Source organism: Amphiura filiformis, chromosome 6 (genome assembly GCF_039555335.1).
Source record: "Amphiura filiformis chromosome 6, Afil_fr2py, whole genome shotgun sequence".
Classification (NCBI taxonomy): Eukaryota; Metazoa; Echinodermata; class Ophiuroidea; order Amphilepidida; family Amphiuridae; genus Amphiura; species Amphiura filiformis.
Genome location: NC_092633.1, coordinates 47,621,856 through 47,641,380, shown reverse-complemented (window position 1 = coordinate 47,641,380; position 19,525 = coordinate 47,621,856). Strand labels below are relative to the sequence as shown.

The window sequence follows — 19,525 nt, the reverse complement described above, 5'->3', positions numbered from 1 at the left end:
GATTAGGCCAAAAAAAAAAATTGTTGTGTTGCCCTCAAGTGGAAAAATGGGAAAGTTGGGTCGGGCGGTCAGATTTCTTTTTTTTTTCCTTTTTTTTTAACCTTTAGCTTCAGATTTTAAAAAATCCCCTCAAATATTAAATAATGCTTCTTCAATTAGGGACATTTGTCAATTTTGACTTCTGGATACCTGTTAGACATCAATTAAAGACTAGTCTTTCAATATAATATTAATTTTAAGTGAAAAACATTGATTTTTTGAACAAATCTGTAAAAATCATCATTCCAGGATTTTCAGGATTTAGGACCGGACGGTTGAGGGCAACACAACAATTTTTTTTTTTGGCCTTAGCTTTGTTATCCTTGCAATACGAGTAGCAAAACGGGTACATAACAAGTTCTTATTCCACCAAATGTGAAGTATTTTACCACCTAACATCAATAAACAAGACAATGCTCCATGCAAATCGTGGCCTGAAGATCTCGAATCAGTACTCGTATTAGTACTCGTTTTGAAGTGGAATGTCAAGAGCTGGTCTTGAATTGCTACTCGTTTTGAATTGGAGAGACAAAAGATAATTCCTCATTGTTACAGGGATTTCAAAATGAGGTGGTTTGTTCAGTACGAGGTGTGTTTTTTTACAGTGATGGTGCCTGGGGCACATAGCCCACTTGTTTCCCCCACACCCCTTCCGGCTACGTCCTTCATCTCATGTGTGACATTTTTTTGCGCATTTGATGGGGAAGGTGGGAATGATGTGATTAGGAAATTCTACAAGAGCACATTTGTTTTAGCGGTGCACAGAGTACTTCAACATTTTAATAACCACACATGAATTGATTTATTTTTTCAATTTAAGGAATGACTCATCATGGGAGATCTAGATGAAGCTGAGTTATTAGCATTGCTGGATTTGGATGATTCCGATTCGACAGCGATTGATGCCTTGATAGCTAAACAACTCATACCTCAGTTGGAAAAAATTGATAAAGAATATGCTGAACCCATCGCCAAGGACCTTAAGGAGGTCGCTAATGACATCATACCATTTAAAGGTATAGTAATACCATGTGTATCTGATAAAAATGAAAACAATCATTTTGCTAAACTGGAAATACTTCTTGCTAGGATAATCTAATTATGTCAAAGGACCGTCATAACGCATTATATGTGACCGTGCAGGTCGAAATGCTCGTAAAGTCGGCCCCTGGTCAAATTTGTTTTCTTCTGTGTTTAGAAAATATATACCATAAGCTTTACAATGATATATCATTTGACTTCAAATGATATCCAGAAGCGGAGTTACAACTTGTTAAACTTTGCTCCTTCAGTAAAGGGTACATTATTTTGGCACTTCATTATTTCTCTTTTTCCACATTGCTGGTATTAAATATCAAATGGTCATAATTGTCAGTCACTTCAAATCATCCCCAACTCAACGAGGTTCAGGAATGTCCTCTTATTGTTAATTGTTGGTTAACCCACCACTTGAACAGGATTTAGCCAAAGCAAACAAAGACTTAAGCTTTTTACTAATTCTATACATAAGTATAAGCTTATTATCCTCTTCAACCATAGGGTTAAAGATTGGTGTTTGACTGGACTAAAATGAGAAACATGTAGGACAAATATTAGGGACATATGAATACAACCTCTATGCACATTTTGCACTGTAACTCGAAATACAATTTGCAGACTTTACGAGTGGTTTGAGATGGACGGTCACATATATCATAAGATTTGGTGCAGAAATATTTTCGTTAAATTTCTGTCTGCTGTTGTCAAGGACCAGAAATCTCCCAAAGTTTCCCACATGGCTGATACTGCTGATGGTGCCAATATACAGGGTGGATCTTATATAGGGAGTCTGGAATTCCATGTTTGTTTTAAAGCACAATTTCCATGTTTGTCAGCACACTGTCATTGACATATGTGACACGATCTGGTCCATGGGGGCCAAAGGTGGCACATTTGAAACTGAGATAAAGGTAAAAATATGGAGTAAAAACAATAAAACACATAAGAAAATATGCATCAAAAACCTTCATAACTTTAGAACCAACTATGCTAGCCCTTTGGTGTTTTCAGTAAATGATGGCCTATTGTATGTATTATGTAATAATTACAGTAACTCAATTTTCAAAAATGCCTCCTTTGGCCCCCATAGACCATGCAGATTGTGTCACATATTTGTTATTTTGTATTTAACATTGCAGAAAGCATAAATGAAATTGATTCCATCTTCAAATCAACCCGTGTTTTGGCCGAGGACCTGCAGGCAGCTCTGACAAAAGAGAAAGTTGAAATAGACCAGCTAATTGTGTAAGTATTACAAGATAATCCAAAGTGTCATCTCAACAGCAGCTGTTGTTATCACATAGGTGGAATCAACAGATTCTACATGTATGCCTTAAAGGAAATTTCCGGCAATCACAACATTATGCCTTATAGTGTTCGAAAAATAATAACGAAGCACAAATCACATGGTTTTATTTAAAACAAACTTGTTGCCTAGCTTATACACAGGTGTGAAATCTCCTCTTTTAAGCTGAATTCCTCTGTTTTGGACATTTCTTTGAGGCAAAATTTTAGCTTTTTCGTTCATTTTCAGCCCATTTTGAGCATATTTCAGTGCTTTTCCTCTTTTCTGAACAAAGTTCCTCTTTTTTCAATAGAGGTCACTCACACCCCTGCTTATACATGTAAACAAATAAAATTATCCGTCTCTCACCACCCAATATTTCTCGGGCAGCGAAATTTCCTGATGCATACTGAGAATGTTGGAAAAAAATGTTTTTTGGGTTGATCGCGGAGGGCAAACAAACTTTTTTATTGGCCTAGCCACCGTGTTTATAAATTACCATATGATACTAGGGGTGTCTACGTTTACACATTTCACGGTTAACCAGCTGTAAAATGCACTATCTGTTTTAAATCACTAACCGTTTAAACGTAAAAAAAAAACTTTATCTCCAACTTTGAATAAAAACCTTAAAACTTTTAGTGAATTTTTTAATGGTAGTTTTTCTATGGTTCTAACCTTAACAAGAAATTTATAACTTCAAAAAAGTTTTAACATACGTTTACACGGTTATCTGACTGGATTGTGGGCCGTTTAACGGTTAGACAAATAACCGTTAATTTACACCCATATATGATACCAATTCACAGAGATTCCAAAGATGCAGAGCAGCGTACAGCAGAGAATGAAGCCCAGCTGTTTCAGAGCAAGATCTCCAGTAGCAACCCCTTCAACCTGTTCTACTTGTACCGTAGCCTGGACAGAAAGTCTCACGCCACTACTGCGACGACCAATACCCTGTCGATGAGTACGGTAACCAACAGCTCTGGCGTCACGACTGCTGGAACAAAGAAAACAAGCGGTGTCAATGGTGCTTCCCTCGCCGCTTCCAGTGGACCTACTGCCAATAAAGACAATACTCAGAATAAATTAAGTAAGGGAGATGATATCTTCTTTTTTTAAGTGTCACTTGTTCTGCGGGTTAGACCCAAAGAGTATGGTACCAACTCAAAATTGGTTTGTGTGTAATGTTATTGTATATCCACCATTTTGGCTTGTCGCTCATGGGGGACAAATAGTGTACATCATGTGAGTAGATAGGCTTTCACGTTAGGATTCCAGGTGCACCGTGGGATATCACATTACCGGTGCAGCCGGTCAATGTGTGAAAACTACAGTACTGGTGCAACCAGTTTCACACAGTGACTGCTGCACCAATACTGTAGTTTTCACACATTGACCGGTGATGTGATATATCCGACGGCGCACCCGAATAAAGATCAGTTGGTACATCAAGTGTTTTTGGCTAAAAAGTCTGAAATGCCAACGATAATTGGTGTCTTTAAATTTGAGCATTATAACAAAGACTTGTGCATGCATTACTCACAGAATGCAAATAAACGTGCACTTTTAATCAAAGTTTGTCGGTGCATAGCGAAATAATCTGGAGGTACAATTTTTCTGCACTCTGTGAGCGACACACAAACATGCCGGAGTTGGTACTCTTTAGTCCTACCTCTTTGGTTTTAACCAAAATACCTACAGTTTGATCAGCTCGTAATGGGCGGGAATTGTTGGGCTTTTACAACTACGCCGAAAAGTAGACCCACATTAAGAGTGATATAGTTGACATGTCTGGGCTACAATTTGCGTGTTAAAGAAAGTACAGACGAGAGTATAGGACTTAAATTCATTATTTGTGATGCTTCTTGCAAGATGTCACCAGACAATTCTCGAAATAAACTATATTGATATTTATACGCAATGTTACAAGGCCTGCCAATTGCAAGCTGATCAAAATATGGATCTGTAGATTAAGAGCAACCTGTATTATATCTTGTAAATTTGTTTGTCTCCTCACTAGAGTATTATAAAGATTTTTTTCCTATGTGATGATGTATAGGCACTACTGTTCCAAGTCTTACTTCTGATGAGCCGGAGATAATTGACCTCTGCGGGGGTTCAGAAGATGTGGTACCCTATGATGCTGATTACTACCAAGCCCCAAATCCACAGTGAGTATATGCAAATTTATGCAAATAATAAAGGGGAAATAGATTGTTAGAAACATTTAACAAATGTGTGTAGAGGGGAAACAACGTTGAGCTATTCACCCCTATGGAAGATTTGACCTTCATTTTCTACACAGGGAGTATGAATTTCAAATGGAGTCACCCAGTCAGTGTCGTCTGCTCCAAAATGGGTTATTCCAGTTGAAATCCATACACCCCCTATGGAAGACATGATGTTAATCTTCTCAGGGAGTATGAATTTCAAATGGAGTCACCCAGTCAGTGTCGTCTGCTCCAAAATGGGCTATTCCAGTTGAAATCCATACACCCCACTATGGAAGGCATGATGTTAATCTTCTACACAGGGAGTGTGAATTTCAAATGGAGTCACCCAGTCAGTGTCGTCTGCTCCAAAATGGGCTATTCCAGTTGAAATCCATACACCCCACTATGGAAGACATGATGTTAATCTTCTACACAGGGAGTATGAATTTCAAATGGAGTCACCCAGTCAGTGTCGTCTGCTCCAAAATGGGCTATTCCAGTTGAAATCCATACACCCCACTATGGAAGGCATGATGTTAAACTTCTACACAGGGAGTATGAATTTCAAATGGAGTCACCCAGTCAGTGTCGTCTGCTCCAAAATGGGCTATTCCAGTTGAAATCCATACACCCCACTATGGAAGGCATGATGTTAATCTTCTACACAGGGAGTGTGAATTTCAAATGGGATTACCTGCAATCTACACCCTTTGTGTGCAGGTTCTTAGCTAGAAATTGAGGTTTGAAATTAGACGGGTAGATAGCTAAGACGCTGCCTGTGTGGGAGAATAAGGTCATGCCTTCAATGGAAGGTGTATGATTTCAATTTGAATAACCCATTCCTGACATCTTACTGTGTATTGACATTTTACTAAGGGTCATTATACATGATCTTATCTTTTAAAACCAGGATCTAAAACATTTCTTGGGCACTAGGATGAGCTTGATTCATTGCTAACCGAATCTTGTTTCTGATATATATATAAATCACCTTTATTCAACATAAAGAAAAACACATATAAAGCCCAGATCTACTGCAACCCATTCCGGTTGCAGGCAAGGCAGGACAAAAATACAAACATTTAAATAAAAAAAACAAAGTTGGAAATACTCATGGCGGGAAGAAAAAGTTAAATAATTTCATTTACATTCCAAGATGTTTCATATCTGGCGATGAAAATGGAATAAGATGACATTAGCGCCGATTTAATCAACTGGGTCTTGAGATCAGAATACTTTGTGGGAAGATTGAGATCTTTTGACATATTCTGTAATCTTGAGTAGATATTATACTTCTGCTTCAAAACCTAACCATCTTGTTTTTAATATTGTAACTTTTAGACCAGCTGAATTTGCCAAAGGAATGAAGCTGCTAGCCAAGAAGAAAGGCAATGAAGGAAAAGATGCGTGGTTTGAAGCAACTCTTCTCAATATCATCAATGATCAGGGCAATGTAAGTACCCCGCAAAGCCAGTATACACTAGGGTAGCATGACTATGTCGCAAATAGCCATATGTAGTTGCGACTATTAGCGTTAGTCACACCTTTGGACTATGACTTAGTGATGGCGGCTATTTATTGTGTCCATACCAATTTTAGGCCCCAAAAATATGTTTGGTTGTTTTCTGTGACCGACCAAGAAAATTAGAAATCTTTGTCGGATTTTTGGTGGGTTTTTTTTTCAATCACTTTTTTTAGAAATATTAAATTTTAACGGTATCAAGGACATTTTATATTAATTATTATTGTATCTCAATTACTTACTTTTCTTTTAATTCTGGTCTTCTCCTCTTTCAGAAAAAGTACAAAGTTAAATTTGATGTGGCGGGAAAACGACTGCTGTCTGGAAAGCATATTGCTCTGAAAACTCATCCAACATTTGAACAAGTGAGAATTGGATCCAGAGTTGTGGGTAAGTAAACGGACACTGGTCGATAGTCTGAAGGGTCATTACTCCAAAAATTCAATAAATTATATTAAACCCTCATCCTTACCTTAAAGGATTAGGATTTAGATGTTTCATTTAGAAAACAGGATAATATGTGACCGTACACGGCGAATGAGCCATAAATTCTTTCCCGGTCTATTTTGTTTTATTTTGTGTTAGAAAATATACATCATAAGCTCTAAAATGGTATATTATTTGACTTCAAACGATATCCAGAAGTGGGTTTATGGTTTGTTGAACTTTGCAGCTTTGCTCCTTCAACAAAATGGTAGCTTTTTTCGTTTCTACGTGTGTCTCTTTTTCCACATTGCTGGCAATAAATATCAAACAGTCATAATTGGCGGTCATTTGAAATCATCCCCATGTCAACGAGGTTCAAGAAAGTTCTGTCATTGTTAATTGTTGATTATACATACCTATACAAAATACAATGCCTGGTCACCCACCACTTGAACAGGATTTAGCCAAAGCAAACAAAGACCAGAGCTATTAAAAATTCTATAGCCATCTAAGGTAGAAGCTTATCCTCTTCAACAGTATGATTATTGATTGGTGTTTGACTATTAAAATGAGATAGATGTCGCGCCAGCTAGAGGTACCGATGAATACGACCTTCATGTACATTTTACACTGTAACTCAGAATTCAATTTAGGGAATTTACGGCTCATTCGTGCTGTACGGTCACATATTTTGTTTAGCCAAACAAATGAATGCTGTATTTTTCAGGAATCAGTAATAATCCTTTCAAATTTATACATTTTTCAAACTTATACATTGTGCATGTGCTTTTGTTTGTCGGTAGTTGTTGAGTGAAATTTGTACAAACTTTTTTTATCTTATATTGTTAGTAAGTGTTATAAGCAGTCAAGTTTGCTCAATCAATAAGGCGTTTGACTATGGTATGAGAGGTTGCAAGAGGTGGTTTGTACGCTCTCGTGGAAAAATTGAGTTATCTTGAAATTCCCCTGGACAAGGAACTTACTGCTGATTGTACGAAACTCTGGGAGCTGATCCTGGCTGTGATGGTCAATTGTGGAATGTCTAAGGTGCGCGCTTCTTAGCTGCAAGTCCCTATGTTGTTTTTTAATGGTTTATGGAATGACATGGGGCCCATAGTGGGCAGTGACAACCTGTAAAGTATGCTGAGGCTTGTGGATCAACGTCTAGGTGTTGTTATAAATCATTGCACTTTTTTTTTAATAATGTCAATCTATGGTTTGTTTTCCAGCTCTGTACAGGAAATCTAGTGACAGTGATGACAAATCCACTCATAGCTTGTATTCTGGTATCATTGCCGAGTTACCAATGCTTACCAACAAGGGAAGGTGAGTTAGCTATTACCAAATCATCTCTTGATTACTGTCGAACTTTTATATATTTTGATGGTTTTCGGTATTTTGAAGTGCAACATAAGAAATAAGAAATCAAACACCGCACCACCGTCAGCGCAACTCGCATGTAATTGAAAGTCGTAAAAGATGATCCAATAACAATGGCCATCAATAAACTGTTTCCAGTAAATTTAAATGCAAGAACAGCAGAAAATGATGCAAATTTCACTTTAAGATTTTGATATAGCATTATTTAGACCTGCAAAACCTTCCCTGAATTCTGAAAGTATTGCACACCTCAAGTCTTTGAATTTGTCGGTACCTGGTTTGTGTACATGTACAAGGTTTTTGCCTCAATGTCCCTCTTTCTGACTTTGGTAGGTTGGCAGGTCTGCATGGTCTCTGCTATACAAACATTAGGCTATCATATACTAAAAACACCATAGTTCTAACATACTGTATGTTCACTTCACCCGACCCAGGTGTTGGCACCGTAAGGGCAAGTCAACTATTTTTTAGGCTCATACAGAAGCATGTAGGCCTTTTAAAGTGTTAAATTGTATTTTTCTTTTATATTCTGTCAGGTTGCTAATCTTCTATGACGTTGGGTATGCTCAGTACGTAGATCTGGATGATATGTTCCTTGTATATCAACCTGGTAAGTACTTAACACAATATTGGAATTTTCTGATGTACTCATTATCACAGTAGCAACCGTTTTCAACAGCAAGTGAACATTGTCATATCATTATTAGGCAATTCCATTTAAAATCCACACACCCTCTGTGCAAGATTTTTACTGCCATCTTGTTTCCAGTTGCATACTACATGTATGTTCAATCCACCTGGGAATTTTGGCCAATTTTATGTTAAAATTCCAATTGAAAATGATTGAAATGCATCAGATCCAGGTAAACATTCTCATCATCATCATCATCATCATCAGTCGGCTGCAGAGCAGGCGACTACAAGCTTTCTCCAACTAATGCGATCTTGGGCAAGCGAAACAATTTTGTTTGGCTGCAGCATCCCTTCAGTATCTCCCAGGAGGTGCTGGACATACTGTAAGTACAGTGTGCGCGTCAGTCCCGGTTTCCTCTTCCCATGTGGTGGAATATAAAGCGCATATTCTTTTACAGGCTCGCCATCTTCAAGACGCAGTATATGGCCGAGAAATTTGAGTTGATGAATCTTGACTCTGGCAACCAGTGGAGTGGTGTTGGTCAACATTCTCAAATTTGGCCTAAAATTACAATTCCAAACTTTTCCACACCTTGAGCACTTTTTATGAATAAAGATTGTATCTGGAATTGTTTTAAACTGTTGAATTTGGTTGGAATTCCAAAATTGGGGGCTGGGGAGGGGGTTCAAAGGGAATAGCCCAGTACAGGAAGTACTTGATCATCTTATTAAGATAGAAGCCAATTTGTTTGAAGGCTGTTACTTGCAAAACCTGCATTCACTGCCATGTTAGGATATAATAAGGTATGCTATATGCCTTGTCATTCTGGGTAAAGTGCCATTATTAACATTCGGTTGTCCCAGTCGCGGTTAGAAGGAAAAGGGGCTTTCATTCCTTATGTCACTCAAAAATATTTTTCCATGCAGGCACACCAGCCTCTGGTTACACCTTTGTGTTTATAATTGTTCAGAGGAAAAACATGTGGGTATGTCCAGATGTCAATTGAAAAAAATTTTTCCTAGGGTTAGTGTTTTCCTCTGCTAACCCCGGGTCCCCGCTGGTTACACGGTTCACCCCTTGAAACTATACAAATTAATGAAGTTCGGGTTTATATAGCTCAATTTACCATAAGATTCAAAGCTCTGTAATTTGACTGGCATTGGTGAATCATCATAATCCGATCGCATCATCTTAGTAGGCTGGTTGCAGCCTAACAGCGCAAACCTATCTGCACTTAGATTGTAACATGCACCGATTAACTGTGCAGTTCTCAAATTCCGTTGGGTGAAGGAAGTTTTTGATAACTAAACAACTAATCGCCGATTTTTGAAAGCAGGAGGAAAACAGATATCCCGGAGAAAACCTGCGAGAGCATGGATCAGGGTAAACCAAGTGTGCATACAATCCTTGGGAACAGCCGAGGCTTGAGCCCGGGACACAGTGGTGCAAGACGTGGGAACTGATGTGGCAGCTCACTCTCCCCAATAATTATAACAATTACATACAACTGTATTACTTTGTTTCTCCATCATCAGCTACTAATGTATGGGAAGATGACATGGGCGACTCGAGAGACTTCATCATGAGATACCTGAAGAGGTACCCGGAAAGACCGATGGTACGACTAGCAGTGGGACAGTGGGCCAAGACAGAGTGGAATGGAGTTTGGTAAGTTTGAAAGAAAATGATTAGCTCCCTATATAATACATCACCTGAGTAGATCCTTGTCATTTGATTTGAGGATAAGGTCATGTGTCGTTTTAATAAATGAACAGCACCTGTGTATTTTCTATGTAGTAGCAGTGTGCCCCCAACCCCTGCTTTTGTTAGTAACCTGGGGGAAATTGGGGAATTAGCTATTACGGCAAGCGATTTGAGCCGAAAAGTTTTTAATAGCCAGGGGAATCGAGACCTGTGCCCCTTCCCCCACTTTTGAAAACCTGCGGACGCCACTGTATTGTAGTCATTTCACTAATAGAGAGTACTGTATTCATTCCAATAATCGCCCAGGGCGCTTTACAAAGTCATGTTGGGTGGGCGCTTATTTTTTACCTGGTTTACCTAATTTTTTTGTAAGAGCCATTTATTAGAGACAAATTTACCTATATTATAATAGGGTTCCAAGATGTTCTAGTAGCTTTTCTAATGCAGTCAATGTATTGCAAGTTTACACAGGACTTCAAATCCTCAAACTATTTCACTGTATTAATATCTATCAGTCACTATAACATTAATGGTACCCTTTAGCAAATTGAAAATACCCTGGGTGGGTGCTTATTGAGGTATGGGCACTTATTGGAACGAATACGGTAGTTATTTCTTGTTTCTTTAATGCCACATCAAATTGTTTGTTCATGTGTTATTTATTTGTGGGGTTTTTAGAACTTAAATACAACATCTGACTGCTGGTCAGAAAGAAACATTGTTTAATATCAAGTTTATAAATTGGATTCTTAGTGTATCAAAGTATTGAAATTTGGCCCAAATCTTCTTCTTTTTTTTTTTCATTTCATCTTCCCCCTTCTCTTCAAATGTTCAAAATTTGACAAATCTATAACAGAAAAAAACATTTTTATGCCCCTACCAGAGGTATTATGCTTCCTGATTGTCCGTCCGTCCATCATTCCATCTGAGGTTGTGAGTGCAATATCTCGGTAAGGCATATAATGATGGGATTTGGCGGAGGTCTTTCACAATGATGGAAGTGATGTCATTTGGAATCTGCCCAATTGTGAAAGATTTGATAAAACACTAAATATAAGAACAAGTAATGTCATTGATATCATTGTTGATGGTTGGTTGTGCAGGTGGAGAGCCAAGGTAAAGGAGGTAGATGGAAGCTTAGCTTTAATGCACTTTGAGAGCGACAACCGTGAGGAGTGGATATACAGGGGATCACCAAGACTTGAACCACTGTATTCTGAACTGGTACGTATTCAGTGATAAATCGCTGTTGGGCAGGACAAAACCTCCTCTGTACTTGTGGCCCTTGAACATGTTTAAAGCAAAACTTCCAAGAGGTTTTGCCATTATCTAAATTTCAAATTTGCTTCTCAGTATTCAGCCCCATCCCACCCCACCCCATGTCACATATGAGGCATCCTTTGCATTTGTCAATCAATATTTATACATAAAGTGTCTTTCTAGCCTCAAGGCACCACTGTTTATGGTGGATTATTAAACACAGTCACAGACTACTACAGACCAATCACAACCAAAGTCCCTGTGTTTTGTATGCTGTGAATTCTCGCATATTCATGAGGGCCGTTTGTGCCATTGTGCGTGCCTATAGAGCTTTGCGTGTCTTTGTGTAAGACCTTAAAACTATGCGGTACGTGCGTAGCAGTTTCGCCTGTCGCATTTCATGGAACAATCAGCCCTCATTATCGGGTGATGCTGAGACTTTGACTGGTTGCGATTGGTCTGTTATCTTTTTTGTCCATGGACACAGTTCACTCAGGCCCTAGCAACTTTTATACCAGTGCAATCCAAGAAGGTGATATCAGGGCAATGCATAACTACATTGGGCTAACCTGACTATTAGAAGCAGAAAACTGTCCCTGCCACAGGGGAGGCTACGTAAAAAGTATGCGTATTGCTATAAACACTTAGCCTACAAAACCATTAGAAATAGAAAAATTATACTGCAGCCAGCATAGGCTATACGTAAAATTCGGCATCCTCGAGATACACAACCATTGATTTTTTTGTTTTTTATGGTAAGAGGAAGAGTCTGAGGTATAGCAAAACTTGATCGGAACATACTGAATATTTGATACCCTTATTCCATTTGGCCAAAATGGTACCCTAATTTTTTGAACACTTCACACACCTGAAGAAATAAAATCAATTGGAATTTTGATTTTAACAAATATTCTGCACAACATTTTGATTCACCACATACTTGCATAACCATTATGCCGTACTCCCCTTCGCATATCATTACACTTGTTTGTTTAAATCCAATAGTCAAAAGCTGAGGAGGCAGAGAGAACAGGGAATATGGTGGCTAGTGCTACAAGTAATCCTTACAAAAGGCGCAGACCAACACGGGTAGAATACACCGTTGTGATGAAGCAGCAGTTAATACAACGTAAGTCAGAATGGCCTAATCCCACACCCCTTGTGTTGAAAATATCTTCCACAGAGGGAGTATGAATTTCAGTTGGAATTAGCACATTAACCATCTCTATTTGAAACTCCCACTGTGGAAGATTGAATCTTTATCGGAGGGTGTATGAATTTCAAATGGAACTGCCAAATGTGTTCATTCAATTTGGATTTCATACTCCCTCTGTGGAAGATATGTTCAATAATAAGTGTATTGGGCACATGATGAGTTGATATACCTGGTCCATGTGGTCCCTAGCCACAAAATCCAATTACAAGAGGCCAGAGTTCAATGTCAGTCAATGCTGCTGTGTAACTTGTTTACAATAAATATTTTGCAGTTGCAGGTGTGTTTTTTCGCTAAATATCGTTGCTGTTTTGAGACCATTTAAAGACAAATAAGTGCAAATTTTGCACTTCACTTTGACTTGATCCCTGGTGAAACTTGTATCCCAGGTATCCGCACATACAGTAAGCCAAAAAATTAAGGTACCAGTTGTGTTCACCCATGTACAGGGACGGATTTAAGCAGTGGCCCGGGCCAGTGGATTTTAAGCGTCGGGCCAGTAAACTTCAACAATGCTGGCCAAGCGGCCACTAGATTTTTGAGCCAACACATATGAAACAAGATATAATCAGTGATGGACATTATTTACACAGTTTCTGCTCCGCCTGTCACCTGTAATTTATATCTTTATTCAATGATTTTTCGTATATTTATATTCTTATTCTTGCGTTGCTAGCAAGTTGGAAATATACGGCCGCCTAGTAGGCCTACGTACTACTTCCAAGCTCTTTCGTCCTCTATCTGATGATCATGATGATGATAGCGATACAGGACCGCATATTTGAACCTTTGCCGGTGAACTTTTGGAACTAAAAAAGGCAGGACTACTGAATAATAGTGACTATACTCTCTACATTGAGTACATCAAAACAAATGTTAAGGTTTGCTTGACTTTGGGGGCTCGGATAGCAACATTTCCACATATTTTTTGTGGGACCTGAGAGCACATCAGACATATCGAATTGCATTTTGAAAACGAGGAATGTCCTTCTGATATCAAATAATTTTATGGCAAATGTTTAAAAATTGATATAGATCAGTGGCGTGCGCAAAGGGAGGGCAGGGGGTCATGCCCCCAACTTTTGTTGGTCATTCGGGGAAAAACCGTTAAAAACATCAAAATTTGCTCCTAATCAGACTCCATTCGGGGGAACTGAACAACCTGCCCCCCCCTCCCCACTTTCAATGTGCGCACGACGCCACTAATATATATTTTCCCAAAAACACCAACAAAAAATTAGGGTTTTTTTTTCTTTTTTTTTTTTTGCAGCAGAACATATTGAAAAAGCTGGGCCAGTAAATTTATTGCAGGGCCACTAGATCTGCCATTTCACTGGCCTAGAGGGCCAGTAGAAAACTGAAACCTAAGTCTGTCCCTGCCCATGTATATCCTAAATAAAGACAAACATGTCAAAATTAAAACAAGCATCTATTACCTGAACTCTTTAGCTCTGATTCAAGACCTTATTTGTGGAAATTGGTTGAGAATTAAAAAAACGGTGATATAAAACCTACATACCGAAGAGACGAAATCAAAAGTTGCACTTTTGTGTTCTATCAATGAAATCATGACGCTAGTTTTAACGTGCTAATCAATGAAAGCACAGCGTTAGTTCCCTTGTTCGCGAACGGTGTGTGTACAAATCAATAGTGCATGCAATGGAGGAAACTGCAACTTTTAAATTGACACCTTCCTTGGGGTTTTGGATCATCGTTACTGTATTTCTTAAACAATTTCAACGAATGAGGTCTTAAATTCGAACTAAAAGATCTGGTTCCAATTGTGATATATCTGTCTTTGTTTAGGACTGGTACCTTAATTTTTTGGCTTACTGTATATTACATAGGGGACCCGGGCACAAAATTACCTACTGCCTTAAATCTGTCTAAATTTCATGGGTAAACATGTATATTGCAACACCAACTATGATTAGTCATCAATTCAATGTTTTAATGGATTAATTTATGGTTCAAAATGCAGAATACTCATTTTCTGTCAGTTTCCTTTCACCTATATTTACTTCTTTGTAAGACAAAAGCTGCTTCTTAAGACAGTGAAATGATCAGAAATGTACTAATGCCCTTGCGACAATTATTTTAGTTTTTTATACATTTTAAACTGTTACTGACTCATCACAATGTTGACTTGGAATCATTCTTTTTTCCCCCATATTGTACTTGCAGCACGAACTAAAAACACTGCGAAGAAATCAACATCCTCCGGATTACCCAGATCGCCAGAATTCAAAAAGAAAGGTCCAACAGCTTTTAAAAGTACAAGTCGAGATCACCACAGAAAGAAACATCGTCACCATAGACCAAAATCACCATCACCAACTCCAGGTAAGCGGAAGGAAATCAATTTAAATGAGTAGATTTACGGAAACAAAATCCTTCTTTTGGACAGTAACTGTTATTTAAGCATCCCCATCACATGATGTTTTCTTCTTTTTTCTTTTTTGTTCCTGCAATTTGGCAAAAAATCTGTTTAAGTTGATCGATCATTCACTCAATAAATCATTCATATATTGTCATCAATATATTATCATCAATTTATATTGATCGATCGATCATTCATTTCATGCATTCATTTGTTTGTTCGCTCGCTTATTCATTCGATATACATCTAGATATATCAAATGATCATTCATTTCATTCATTCATTCATTGTTTCATTCATTCATTCACTGACACATTCATTCATTTGCTCATTCAATCGATCAATCAATCAATCAATAATTTATTCATTAATAAAGTATCTCCTGTTTCACAGATATATTTGAATTGGATGACAGTGAAGAAAACAACAGTGCAGTTGCCAGTAACGGAAACGAGGGTGCGTCCACATCATCGCCGTCACCAATGGTGCAAAGCCAGTCGCCATCGCCAGTGGTGCAAAACCAGCCACAAGCACCAGTGGCGGTAAACCAGCCACAACAACCCGTTTTATATCAAAGTAAAATGGGGAATGTGACCGTAGCAGATCTATTGAATGCTGCAAATATGTCCGTACAGCATGAGCAGCAACAGCAATTTCTGATAATGCAGCAGCAACCAGTACAGCAGAAACAGGCTAAGCGAAAGAAACGCAAGAATCAGAAAAACTTTGGTAAGCGGTGTTCAGTGGTTATAAACCAACAACAACAACAACAAACATGTATTTAGGACGCTATTCACAAGGTACCATAGCGTTTACAGCAAATAAATGAATTACAAAGTTCTTTAAATAGAAAAGTCTTTAGATTTCCCTTGAAAATTTCTGTAGATCCAGCAGTCCGAAGTTGTCTCGGCAAAGAGTTCCAGGCATTTGCTGCGACCACTTTGAAACTTTGATCACCAACAGGGACCAATTCAGACATCGGTATCACAAGCCACATTGTCAAAAACAATAAGGGAAGTCATATATCATTTAATGAATGGTTGGCTACCCTTTTTCTGGCCCTTTTTTGCATAGTCGGTCAATAAAAAAACTTGCAACTGCAATCAGATGTCATGGGTTTACATAATTTTTGCAATTTCAATATTGAGGATAAGCTTGGGCAACTCGGGTTTGGCATGATGAAAAACTCAGTTTTCTGTACATGTACCGTATTGTTTGTAATAAACGCCCTGGGGGCGCTGCATTTTTCCAAAAGGGGGGCGTTTATTGGAAGTGAATTGTCGGTGATAAAAGCTTAAAAATCGTGTTCAATTTCCCGATGGTGCTCCTATTAAAAGGAGGGATTTACACTATACATGATGGCGGCGCCCACGGAAAATGATATTTTCGTGGGGAATACAACAAAATTACACCTGTAAGTGCATGGAATTAGTGAAATTCTACCATAATTAGGCAATGAAATGGATGGGAGTTGAGTCATAATAGGTTTTGTCCATTCAATTTAGCGATCGTGACTGACATGACTGATGCAAGTTTTAAGCTTACCTACACGATATGTCATGGAAATGTTCGCGTTTTTGTCAATTTTTCACAGAAACATTGGAGGGGGGCATTTATTAGAGGGGGAGCGTTTATTATAAACAATACGGTAGTTGCAGTTTAGTGTTTGTCATTTAACCTTTTACGTCATCAAATAAACTTAGACAGTCTAGAAGGAGCAAGTTCATCATTACCAGGTACACATGGGTCAACAAATCAAAAGAAACATGGGTGTCGTCAGCGTATATATGATATCAGGCGCCACCCTTTCTGGTATGTCCTAAGGTATTTGTATACATGCTAAATAAATGCAGACCCAAGATGTATCCTTGAGGACTCAAAATTTGATGGGTTAAGAAGCAGGAAAACCATTTTCCACATTCACTCTAAATAGTAACAAATCCTGAAGGACTGATATGCTCTCTTTACCAATTTTCACCCTGATGTGGCAGTGAGGTCAATGTTTTGCTCGCGCATCTATGCAGCGTCTTTAAGTATGTGCATATGATCTGATTAACACCAGTGCTTTGAGCAAACGCTAGTGATTTGAGGCTACTCTCAAAGAATTAATGCGCACTGACTTTACTGCCACATCAGGGTGAAAAATGTTATAGGGCAGGTCAGCAACAGGCAGCACATGGGATACCTTCAACTAAACCACCCCAAAAAGGACTTGGGTGTATAGACCTATAGACAAATCCGACAAGCCACATTCCTGCACCTCACTGGCGGCCATCCATCCATTTTACGCGACGCCAGTATCATAGGCGTGCAGTGTTTACCGCTCCCATGACACGGCGCAAGTGCTATGTGCTCCGATGCGTTCGCTATAGTGGGCGTCTTGGATCACAGTCCAAACGAAGTAAGTTAGTTTGGCACAGATGGCCCCCAGCTATGGCTGACTTAATCCTGACCATCACTTGGCTCGTCGGATTCATCTATACACTAACACATGTTAGGGATTGCTAATACTGTTTTATCATTGACATCCATTCTTATTACAGTTACCCATAACTGCAACTACTATTGTGTCATCAGCTGTTGGCCTACAGATGCCAATAAGACATTCAACAAGAACCCGCTAAGATTGCCAGAGATATGCGGCTGGAGCCGGGAACTGTGCAAAACTAAAGGGAGCGGCAAGAGACATGTGATTTATCGCACACCTTGTGGCCGTGTATTGGTGAGTGCAAATGAGTGATTTCAATAATGTAAAGCTGGGTCATTTTTGTGCTTATATCCGTTTTAAGGTTGGTCTGAACCATGGAATTATGAAAAACGTTTTGGTCTTGTAACTTCTAAATTGTTGAACTAAAGTATATTAAAGTATACATATTTAGAATGGAAATGACCTGACAATTCCAACGGTGACGTCAGATGTATGTAAAAATGGTTACTTTTGGAGAAAATCATCAAAAAGCGTGATTTTGACCCAAAAATTTACGTACATCGTAACTAATTATTGTTTCAGTAAAAAAGTTTTTCTTATTGATTTTCAAAAACTAGGTATGAAAATCTAGGATCCGTTTTTTTATTTTTTTGAATTTTGACCATCTTTTAGAAATATTCGATAAAAATGGTTGAAATTTGACAGTTTCAGCCTAATTTAGGCAATACTGGTGTATATTTTTGTTTTTGGACGGAAATTTAAAAAAATGAAAAAACGGTCCCTAGAGGAAAAGGATCTGTACACGATAAGACCAAAATCTTACCTTTATTTTCTATAATTAATCTGTTAGCTTGCACAAAAAATTGAAAACATGCACGAAAATGAACACGTTTTAAATCGCTGTTTTCTATCAAAAGTGGCAGTAGACAGCAATCAAGCAACCCTTGTTTTCAAATGTGATAATATTGATTCCTGTAATTCACGCAGCTCGTAGTCGTAATTAAGATACAACTTCCGCGCACGTTTTACGAAAATCCAAGCATTATTTTCCATAAAAAGAGGAATAATTGTTCTTCAAGCGTATGAATTTCCCGGCCGGCCATGTCTTCGGTCAGAGAAATTGTTTTTAAGTCTCGCGCGAGATACAGGGGAGGATGAATCGCACGCGTATTATTAGTAGCGCACAGGGAAACGTGGTCAGGCTTGTTGCGTTTTGCGTCGGGCGCAAGGCAAACATACGCGCCTGTTTAGTAACGAGATTGGCAAGATTTCCCGCCATTGACCATGTGGACGATTTCAGATGGAAAAGGGTGAAATACCATATTTAAAATAATAGAAATTTGGTAAAAAAATTAAAAACCTAAAATTTTTCAGTTCAAACTTTAAGTACACAGACTAATGAATATAGAATTCAAGAAAACTGGAATTTGTCATTTTTAAAACATGCCATGGTTCAGACCAACCTTAATTGAAAGTTCATTTTCAAGCTTTTCAATTTCATGACCACAATTCAGGTCAACAAATTTGTTTTGAATTGGCCTTTTTTTTTGTATACTTGAACTTGTTTTGAGGTCAAATTTGTAAAAATAGTTGGAATTTTGGAAGTGTTTGCATTATCCCATTGTGACGAAATTTGGTGAGAGTATTAAAAATCAATATGTTTGACCAAATTTGAAACTCATTTCAAGGTTTCAAATTAGTTTTCTTTGTTTTGTGTTTCTACTTTATTTGTAAATAAACCAACAGTAAAACTTACTTTTGAACACCCTGTATGTATGTATGTTTTATTTTTAACACCCTGTATGTATGTTTCTGATTTGTCCTTTATAGCGGAGATTAGAGGAAGTCAACAGATACTGTAAGTGTACCCTAAGATTTGGCATAAAAAATATTGTTGTGTTGGCATGAGGGAGTAACCCACGCGCCACATAGAATAAATCTTTCCTTGTATACACTGCACATGTATTTGTGTTATGCTTGTAGTAGTGACTGAATAACTT

The 19,525-nt window shown here is 38.2% G+C and overlaps 1 protein-coding gene across 3 annotated transcripts in view; it reads left to right on the top strand.

Moving 5' to 3' along the window:
- LOC140155519 (histone-lysine N-methyltransferase SETDB1-B-like) overlaps positions 1-19,525 on the top strand; it is a 46,834-nt gene that overhangs the window by 7,869 nt on the left and 19,440 nt on the right. For all 3 annotated transcript variants that reach the window (XM_072178391.1, XM_072178389.1, XM_072178390.1), the window contains exons 2-16: positions 860-1,055; positions 2,217-2,322; positions 3,172-3,455; positions 4,425-4,536; positions 5,920-6,031; positions 6,376-6,490; positions 7,756-7,852; positions 8,443-8,516; positions 10,076-10,208; positions 11,348-11,468; positions 12,510-12,633; positions 14,902-15,060; positions 15,491-15,826; positions 17,641-17,819; positions 19,356-19,383. In XM_072178391.1, coding sequence (XP_072034492.1) covers positions 872-1,055; positions 2,217-2,322; positions 3,172-3,455; positions 4,425-4,536; positions 5,920-6,031; positions 6,376-6,490; positions 7,756-7,852; positions 8,443-8,516; positions 10,076-10,208; positions 11,348-11,468; positions 12,510-12,633; positions 14,902-15,060; positions 15,491-15,826; positions 17,641-17,819; positions 19,356-19,383 — 2,164 coding nt within the window. In that variant the 5' untranslated portion in view covers positions 860-871. The remainder of the gene's footprint in view (positions 1-859; positions 1,056-2,216; positions 2,323-3,171; positions 3,456-4,424; positions 4,537-5,919; positions 6,032-6,375; positions 6,491-7,755; positions 7,853-8,442; positions 8,517-10,075; positions 10,209-11,347; positions 11,469-12,509; positions 12,634-14,901; positions 15,061-15,490; positions 15,827-17,640; positions 17,820-19,355; positions 19,384-19,525) is intronic.